The sequence below is a fragment of the Mandrillus leucophaeus genome, unplaced genomic scaffold (assembly GCF_000951045.1).
Source record: "Mandrillus leucophaeus isolate KB7577 unplaced genomic scaffold, Mleu.le_1.0 Scaffold218, whole genome shotgun sequence".
Taxonomy (NCBI): Eukaryota; Metazoa; Chordata; class Mammalia; order Primates; family Cercopithecidae; genus Mandrillus; species Mandrillus leucophaeus.
The window spans coordinates 2,269,185-2,277,968 of NW_012102232.1; the positions used below are offsets into that span (position 1 = coordinate 2,269,185).

The 8,784-nt window shown below is 48.7% G+C and overlaps 1 protein-coding gene across 3 annotated transcripts in view; it reads left to right on the forward strand.

The window, feature by feature from the left end:
• The first annotated feature begins 374 nt into the window (after positions 1-374).
• NPR3 (natriuretic peptide receptor 3) overlaps positions 375-8,784 on the forward strand; it is an 85,483-nt gene continuing 77,073 nt past the window's right edge. For 2 of the 3 annotated variants that reach the window (XM_011980806.1, XM_011980807.1), the window contains exon 1: positions 1,432-2,731. In XM_011980806.1, coding sequence (XP_011836196.1) covers positions 1,963-2,731 — 769 coding nt within the window. In that variant the 5' untranslated portion in view covers positions 1,432-1,962. Of the gene's footprint in view, positions 997-1,431; positions 2,732-8,784 lie in introns of those variants that run through there. The other variant, XM_011980808.1, reaches the window with a different exon arrangement.

Here is an 8,784-nt window from a genome sequence, read left to right on the forward strand (position 1 = left end):
TCCAGAAACCCCAGTTTACCTTTTTACCCGTCGCAAGTGAGAACCAGAGCGCATTAGGGCCTCGGAGTAAAAAACGCCGCGTCTGGGACTGCCGCGCCGGGGTTGAGTCGGGTGCAAGTTTCTGCCGAAAGAGGGCGTTGGTCTGAGACTAGAAGAAATTTGTGGATACGGACGCCTAGTTAAATGAAAGACCATTTTAACACATTTTCAATGTATTTAAATGTGCAGGACTTAATTGTCAGAATTCTCCCTCCTAGTGTAGCACGTTCACATTGCAAATGACTTGCAGAAGAAGGTCCAGTTCCGTTTTGACCTGCCCAGCCGCACGGCGGACTCCCGCGATGCTCCTCTGGTCACCGACTTCTCCAGAGCCCCTTCCCTCCGGTCTTCACCGCTGTTGTGGCTGTGGCCAGTGAAAGGACTGGGTCTCCGAGGCAGAACTTTTCTTGGCGTCGCGGAACCACGGCACAGTGCCTGGAGCGCTCCAGAAGAAGAGCGGTTGGATCTTTGAGCGCTCAGGTTGGAGGGGAGCGTGTGTCGTACCCGGGGGACCTACCGGGAACGTTTTGGGAAAGGCAGTCCCTTTATTTAGGTACCTGGTTTAGCAAACAAAGCCCCGAGGACGCTTTGGCGATGCTTTCCAAGCTTTGTGACACCTCCAGAAGTTGAACCGTTCGCTCGCCTTTGGGAGCAACAAGTTTCACTTTCCTGCTCTCAGTGAGCTGACGGAGGGTCCATGAACTGGGACACTGTGACCCCGGCACCACTGCGATTCCAGCGCGAACCTGCGTGGCCCAGCGGGAGGGGGCTGGCGCGGGGCTGAGGAAGGCGGGGTGTGGGTGACGCCCGGGCCAGCCGGGCACACCAGGTCCGCGATGGAGCCATCTGCACTGGGACCTTGGTCCTTGTTCCCTGACCTTGCACCGAGGGACCAGGAAGGTCAGGTGCTCGCCTCGCGTCGGTGCGTCGGGAGGGAATGTGGCCGCAACCAGAAAGGTGAGAGAAAGCGGCACCTAAGGATTATAGCACCGAAACCACAATTTCTAGAACCATCCCTTTCTCCCAGTCCTGTTGTTGTTGTTTTCTTTTTTTTGCACGGTGTGTGTGTGTACGTGTGCGTGCGCGCGCGCATTTCTCTACTTTAAAGCACATTTCCTTGTTTAAAGCCAGGAGCTGGAGCTGGCAAGGGAGAGGCGGGTATCGCAGAGGCATGCGGCGTGGTGGGGGCTCCTGCCGGTGCAGACGTGGGCGATTTCAGCTTTAAGGAAAAGGCCGAGGGCCGGCGGGGAGTGGTGGTTAGGGACAGGGGCGCGATGGGTAGGGAAGGGGTGCGGGGAGGAGCCCTGATGTAAGAATGTTAATGAGAGACTCCCCCAGCCCAGCCCCCACTTCTTCCCACCCCTACCCACCCTACCCGCTGGAAATACAAGCCCGGCCTCGGAGCGCCATGTGTGGTAACACGCTCAGCCGCTGCCACGCTATTTAAACGCGGGCTATGGATCCAGGAACCGGCGCGAATCAATGAGATCAAACGCGAGGGAGATGCATCGTCAATTACAAACACTTGGACAAGTCTAACTTTTTTTTTTCTTTTACAAAAACGCTTTCAAAAGCAACCTTAGCAACGCCCAAATAAGAAGCCACCTCTAAGCAAAATAGTATATGTATAAAGGGAGGGCGAATATATACAAGTATATATATGTATAGTACAGACGCACAGGTTTACACCCGGTGAACTTTTTCTTTTTTCTTTTTTTCTTTTTTTAAGAAAAACTAGTGACATTGCAAAGAAGGACGCTTCCTCTCTATCTTTTGGCGCATTACTGAAGGGGGTATTCTATTTCGTTAAAGCGCCCAAGGGGGCGCAGGGACCTTGGAGAGAAGAGTGGGGAGGAAAGAGGAAGGGTGGGTGGGGGGCAGAGAGCCAGTCGGCGGCGAGGGCAAGCGCTTTCTTGAGGCACGATGCGGTCTCTGCTGGTGCTCACTTTCTCCCCGTGCGTCCTACTCGGCTGGGCGTTGCTGGCAGGCGGCACTGGTGGCGGTGGCGCTGGCGGCGGCGGCGGGGGCGCGGGCATAGGCGGCGGACGCCTGGAGAGAGAGGCGCTGCCGCCGCAGAAGATCGAGGTGTTGGTGTTACTGCCCCAGGATGACTCGTACTTGTTTTCACTGACCCGAGTGCGGCCGGCCATCGAGTACGCTCTGCGCAGCGTGGAGGGCAACGGGACTGGGAGGCGGCTTCTGCCGCCGGGCACTCGCTTCCAGGTGGCTTACGAGGACTCGGACTGTGGGAACCGTGCGCTCTTCAGCTTGGTAGACCGCGTGGCGGCGGCGCGGGGCACCAAGCCTGACCTTATCCTGGGGCCAGTGTGCGAGTACGCAGCAGCGCCAGTGGCCCGGCTTGCATCGCATTGGGACCTGCCCATGCTGTCGGCCGGGGCGCTGGCCGCCGGCTTCCAGCACAAGGACTCTGAGTACTCTCACCTCACGCGCGTGGCGCCCGCCTACGCCAAGATGGGCGAAATGATGCTCGCGCTGTTCCGCCACCACCACTGGAGCCGCGCTGCGCTGGTCTACAGCGACGACAAGCTGGAGCGGAACTGCTTCTTCACCCTCGAGGGGGTCCACGAGGTCTTCCAGGAGGAGGGTTTGCACACGTCCATCTACAGTTTCGACGAGACCAAAGACTTGGATCTGGAAGACATCGTGCGCAATATCCAGGCCAGTGAGAGAGGTGAGCAGGGGCGCGTCCCGGACCCCGGGCCCTAACCCAACCGCTCTCCGAGGCTCTCCCTGCACACCCGTCCACTCTGCAGACCCCACTGCCCCTTGCGGCGCTGAGGGCGGGTACGTGCGGGCATGCGCTGTGTGGCTGCGATGACCTTTGACGACCGCCCATCGCGGTCGAGGGGTGTACATAGAGGGTCCCAGGGAGGTGAAGGGGTTGGAGGGGAGGGCGTCTGAGCCCGCAGCTCCTGCGTGCCCAGGTCCAACAGGTGCTGTCAAACCACTTGGGTGCTTTTTCTTCCCGGTTTCCACTTTGCCAGCACTGGGCTGGCGATTAGGGGGCGCACTCCCAGTGACTGACTCCATCCACGGTCTGAAGCATCCGAGACGGAAAGAACTTGTTCCTCAGTCCTTTGCCGGCCTGCGCCCCAACTTAGTGCGGAAGCGTCCGCGGACGCCTCGCAGCTAGGCGTCACCACTTGGCTGGCCTGCTCTCGGGGTTTCCCTGACTGTTGTTTCCACAGACCCCAGGTTTCTTTTAAAGGCTTGTTGAACCACTCTTCTCATTCCTTTCATTTCCCTTCCAGCCCCTTATAAACGAACTTCTGTGGTTTCCATCAAAAATGCCCCTGTGTGTCTGAATTCTGGCTGCACTCACTTCCCCCGGCGTGTTCTGCAACGCAGTCTCTAATGCGCCCAGAGCTAAGCTTTGCGGGAGTACCTTTAGAAGAAACGGGAGCTGAATCTTCTTTCCACCTGTCCTCCAAATTTTCTCCATGGGTCTTTGGGTGTTGGAATAAAACCCAAACTGAACAAAGGGCTCGAGGCTAAGGATGGTGGCTATGGCTGCGGGGAGCGGGTGGACGCGGACGTGTAATCGCCAGTGTGGCCCATTTTACTGTAGGGTAGAATCTGAGGGAAGGCGGGCTGAGATCCCAGCATAGCGGCGATCCCTCCTCCCTCCAGTCAGGGATTAGGAGCACAGCGATGAGGGAATACGGTCTCTGCTCCCTCTCGGCGCTCACGCACCTGGAATCTGAGTGGTGCAATCCCGGCAAAGCTCCGCGAGACCCCAGTGCCACGTGAATGAGACCGAAGGGGAGCGGAGCTGAGCCAGGCGCGGGGCGCGTCCACAACTTGGCATGGCCGGGCACCTGGGCGTTGGTCGTAGGGGACAGCGCAACCTGAGGCCGAGGGCCCCAGGAACAGGTGAGAGTGGACAGAGAAGCCATCAATATTGGCGCTGCAGTCACCGCCTTGCCATCATGGCCACCTGGGACTCACCCTTTAGAGCAAAGAGGCAAGAGGTGTTTGACAGTAGGAATGCCTGGCCAAGTTTTGAGCTCTCGAACTCCAGGCTGTCTGTGCCGAATCCCTGCCAGCCAAGCAGGCGGGGCGCGGGCTTTGCCGATTATGAAAAAGGGCACGTGTGTCCAACGGCTGCGGGCTTGCCACGCCTCGGCAAGGAACCCACATCTAAGCTCCCAACTCGCAGTCGCCGGGTTTATGCAGCCTCCATGGGGGAGTCTGCGCCCCGGGCTGCTATGGTTCCCGGAACCTGCTTCTTTAGTTCTCGGCTTTCGAGGGCTAGGAGCTAAAAGTCAGAGACTTCCCAAGGCGAGCTGGGGCTTGGGGTGTGTCACCCTACGGGCGAGATCCGCGGTTTGCTGACTTGTCCGTAATGCCACTACCCTGTAGGTCCCAATGTCAGCGGCTGCCCGGCGCACGTGGCCTGGGATACAAAACCAACGGCGTGTGCGAGCCCAGAGGAGGGCAGATCGCTGCCGGGGCCCCTCAGCCTCACAGCAGTGGCTGAGGCCTGGGACTGGGCGGACAGCAGTGCCCTGGTGGGCCTGGGGACTGGTGTGCCCCGGGCTTCAGAGGACTAGGGCTGCAGTCGGCTGCTGGGAATTACTTTTTAATTTCAAAAGCCTTATAGACGTTCCGAAGTCTCTTTGCTTTTTTTTTTTTTTTTTCCTCCAAGTTTGCATTGAGTGGTGAAAGTTTGCTTAACTGACATGTATATTTTACAAGTGATAAGATTAGTATTTTACAATTCTTACTCTAAAAAAGATTTCCAACAGTGACCTGGCAGATATTTAGAAATATGAAACACAACAGTTTCTCCTCTAATCGTCCTTGCCCTTCCACCCTGAAATTCCTTACACTCAAGAGAGAAAGTTGCCTAATAACAAAGCTCTCTTAGGGGACCTTTTACAAACACATTGAAATAACACAGTTACTTTACCATAAGAAGTTAATGTATTAAATAGGGCTTCGGTATATGGTTGCAGTGAAGTTTGTGGCTCGGTCACCGACTAGGGATCTTGGACTGCTATGAAACCTCTGTACCTCAAGCTCCTTAGGTAAAGTGGGGGTAGTCAGAGCACCCACGTCTTTGGGAAACTGGGAGGGTTAGAGGAGCTAACCCAGGAATGCGTGGCAGCAGTGCCAGGCGAATACAAAGTGCTCAATAAATGTGCGGTTTCATTGTAGTTATTGTTTTATATATGATGATAATCACCTTTACCCCAAGGGTGAGGCCATGCCATGGGAAAGAACCCTGGACTGAGATGCAGATGCTCTGGATTTGGCTGGTTTCCTTATGTGAGTTTTCTTCTCTGTGAAGCAATGTGTGGGGTGAGAATCAGGCCTCTTCAAACTGATATTCTCACCCAAGTGTGAAAATGCAGCTGACAGTATTTTTGCTTTTGAAAATTCCCTATTAAGCATTATGAATTAAAGTAGAGAGAGTTCCTCCCTCTTTTGGTGAGAACATTGACATTACTTTTTTTTTGGACCTAAGTTTCTCTTTAAAACCAAATCACACATGTTTGAACACGTAAAACACTGACCATGCCAGCATCTCAAATAATAATGCGACTAAAATTTCACATGGCGTACTATAGAAAGAAAAACTAAGGGACGTCAATTATTCCTTCATTTTAAGGATTTACCATCTAAGTCAATAATTTAAAATCTTTTTTTCCTGTCATGTCTTTTGCTAATACCACTAAAATAAACAGACCTGAACATATATTATTTTTAAAAACAATTATCTTTATTTAAAATGAATTTCCTTATACAGCCAGCTACTGCCCTCAGTATTCCACACACTTAACAATAAATTTAGTTTTAAGAAGACAGGCTTAGAAATAATTTTTTCAAGCAATAAAAGCCAGTAGTTGTTTTGTCGATGCACTTTATATGGTGCAGAACTAGAAGTATCCTAACGCAAATGTTGTTATGTGAAGATCTGTAGTTGTATCCTTTTAGTTATTAGTATGTCATTAATCTGGGCCTGCATAATGACTGTATAACATTATACAGTCGGTAGAGATAGAGATAACAGTATTTAATCCATACAAGAGTCATTTATTTTTAGAATTAGTCTGGGGTAAATGACCGAGTGGTCAGTCAGCAGCATTTTTAAGGAAAGAACCCATGATAAGTGTAAAATAACTAACACAGCGGGGGAAAAAAGGAGCTTTGTAGGCTGCAGTGTGGAAATTCTAAAGGCCTTTGGAGTAGATGGAGCTTTATGAACAACAGAAATAAAGATTCAATCTCCATTTTGCAAACAATATCCATTGCTATGTAGTGTAGAAACAACCAGAGGGAAACTTTTTGAAAAAAATTAGATTTACTTTTTACCAAAGTTTAGTTCTACAGCTATAGAAAGTGAGAAAACTACACAAGGTTTATGAGGATAAAAAGGTTCCTGTCTCCTACTCTCCATTTTTCACTCTCAATTCTTGTTAGTTGTTCCTGTAGGTATTGGCCTTCATATCTCTTAATAACATGCTACTTTTTTTTCAGTTTTGGGTCTTATCTCTTGGAATCCTAGTGGAAGAAAATTCTCTTCTCGATCATTCTATTGCCTGTTAACCACACATGCAAGCTTTCTTTCCAGTCATCTTTCCAATATGGTTGTGTCAAAATTTTTCTCAGTAGGCTGAGACAGGAGGATTGCTTGAGTCCAAGAGTTTGAGACTATGGATTGCACTATTTGAATAGCCACTGCATTCCAGCCTGGGCAATGTAGCTAGACCCCATCTCTTACACAATCTTTTTAGTTAGCCCAGTATTCAGTATAAGCATTATCATTACTTTCTAAACGATAGTTAAGGTTAAGTCACATAGGCTCTTATGTTGCCATTTCCTTTTTTCCCCTAGTTATTTTCCTTGGAGTTAAAAAAGTCCATTTTTGTTTATTTGCTTAATTTCCTATGGATTTATAATTAAGTAATCTTCTAATTCTTTATTTTAAATCTCCTGAGTTTTTTTTTAAATTATGCTACTTTAAGTTCTAGGGTACATGTGCACAATGTGCAGGTTTGATACATAGGTATACATGTGCCATGTTGGTTTGCTTCACCCCATCAAGTCATCATTTGCATAAGGAATTTCTCCTAATGCTATCCCTCCCCCAGTCCCCCACCCATCAACAGGCCCTGGTGTGTGATGTTGTCCACCCTGTGTCCAAGTGATCTCATTGTTCAATTCCCACCTATGAGTGAGAACATGTGTTTGGTTTTCTGTCCTTGTGACAGTTTGCTGAGAATGATGGTTTCCAGCTTCATCCATTTCTCTGCAAAGGACATGAACTCAGCCTTTTTTGTGGCTGCATAGTATTCCGTGGTGTATATGTGCCACATTTTCTTAATCCAGTCTATCATTGATGGACATTTGGGTTGGTTCCAAGTCTTTGCTATTGTGAATAGCGCTGAAATAAACATACGTGTGCATGTGTCTTTATAGCAGCATGATTTATAATCCTCTGGATATATACCCAATAATGGGATGGCTGGGTTAAATGGTAATTCTAGTTCTAGATCCTTGAGGAATCACCACGCTGTCTTCTACAATCGTTGAACTAATTTACACTCCCACCAACAGTGTAAAAGTGTTCCTATTGCTCCACATCCTCTCCAGCATCTGTTGTTTCCTGACTTTTTAATGATTGCCATTCTAACTGGCGTGAGATGCTATCTCATTGTGGTTTTGATTTGCATTTCTCTGATGACCAGTGATGATGAACATTTTTTCATGTGTCTGTTGGCTGCATAAATGTCTTCCTTTGAGAAGTGTCTGTTCATATCCTTTGCCTACTTTCTGATGGGATTGTTTTTTTTTTTCTTGTAAATTTGTTTGAGTTCTTTGTAGATTCTGGATATTAGCCCTTTGTTAGATGGGGAGATTGCAAACATTTTCTCCCATTCTGTATGTTGTCTGTTCACTCTGATGGTAGTTTCTTTTGCTGTGCAGAAGCTCTCTAGTTTAATTAGATCCCATTTGTCTATTTTGACTTTTGTTGCCATTGCTTTTGGTGTTTTAGTCATGAAGTCCTTGCCCATGCCTGTGTCCTGAAAGGTATTGCCTAGATTTTCTTCTGGGTTTTTTTTTTTATGGTTTTAGGTCTAGCATTTAAGTCTTTAATCCATCTTGAATTAATTTTTGTGTAAGGTGTAAGGAAGGGATCCAGTTTCAACTTTCTACAGATGGCCAGCCAGTTTTCCCAGCACCATTTATTAAATAGGGAATCATTCCCCCATTTCTTGTTTTTGTCAAGTTTGTCAAAGATCAGATGGCTGTAGATGTGTGACATTATTTCTGAGGGCTCTGTTCTGTTCCATTGGTCTGTATCTCTGTTTTGGTACCAGTGCCATGCTGTTTTGGTTGCTGTTGCCTTGTAGTATAGTTTGAAGTCAGGTAGCATGATGCCTCCACTCCAGCTTTGTTCTTTTTGCTTAGGATTGTCTTGGCAATGTGGGCTCTTTTTTGATTGCATATGAACTTTAGAGTAGTTTTTTCCAATTCTGTGAAGAAAGTCATTGGTAGCTGGATGGGGATGGCATTGAATCTGTAAATTACTTTGGGCAATATGGCCATTTTCATGATACTGATTCTTCCTATCCATGAGCATAGAATATTATTCCGTTTGTGTCCTCTTTTATTTTATTTTATTTTTGTTGAGCAGTGGTTTGTAGTTCTCCTTGAAGAGGTCCTTCACATCCCTTGTAAGTTGGATTCCTAGGTATTTTATTCTCTTTGTAGCAA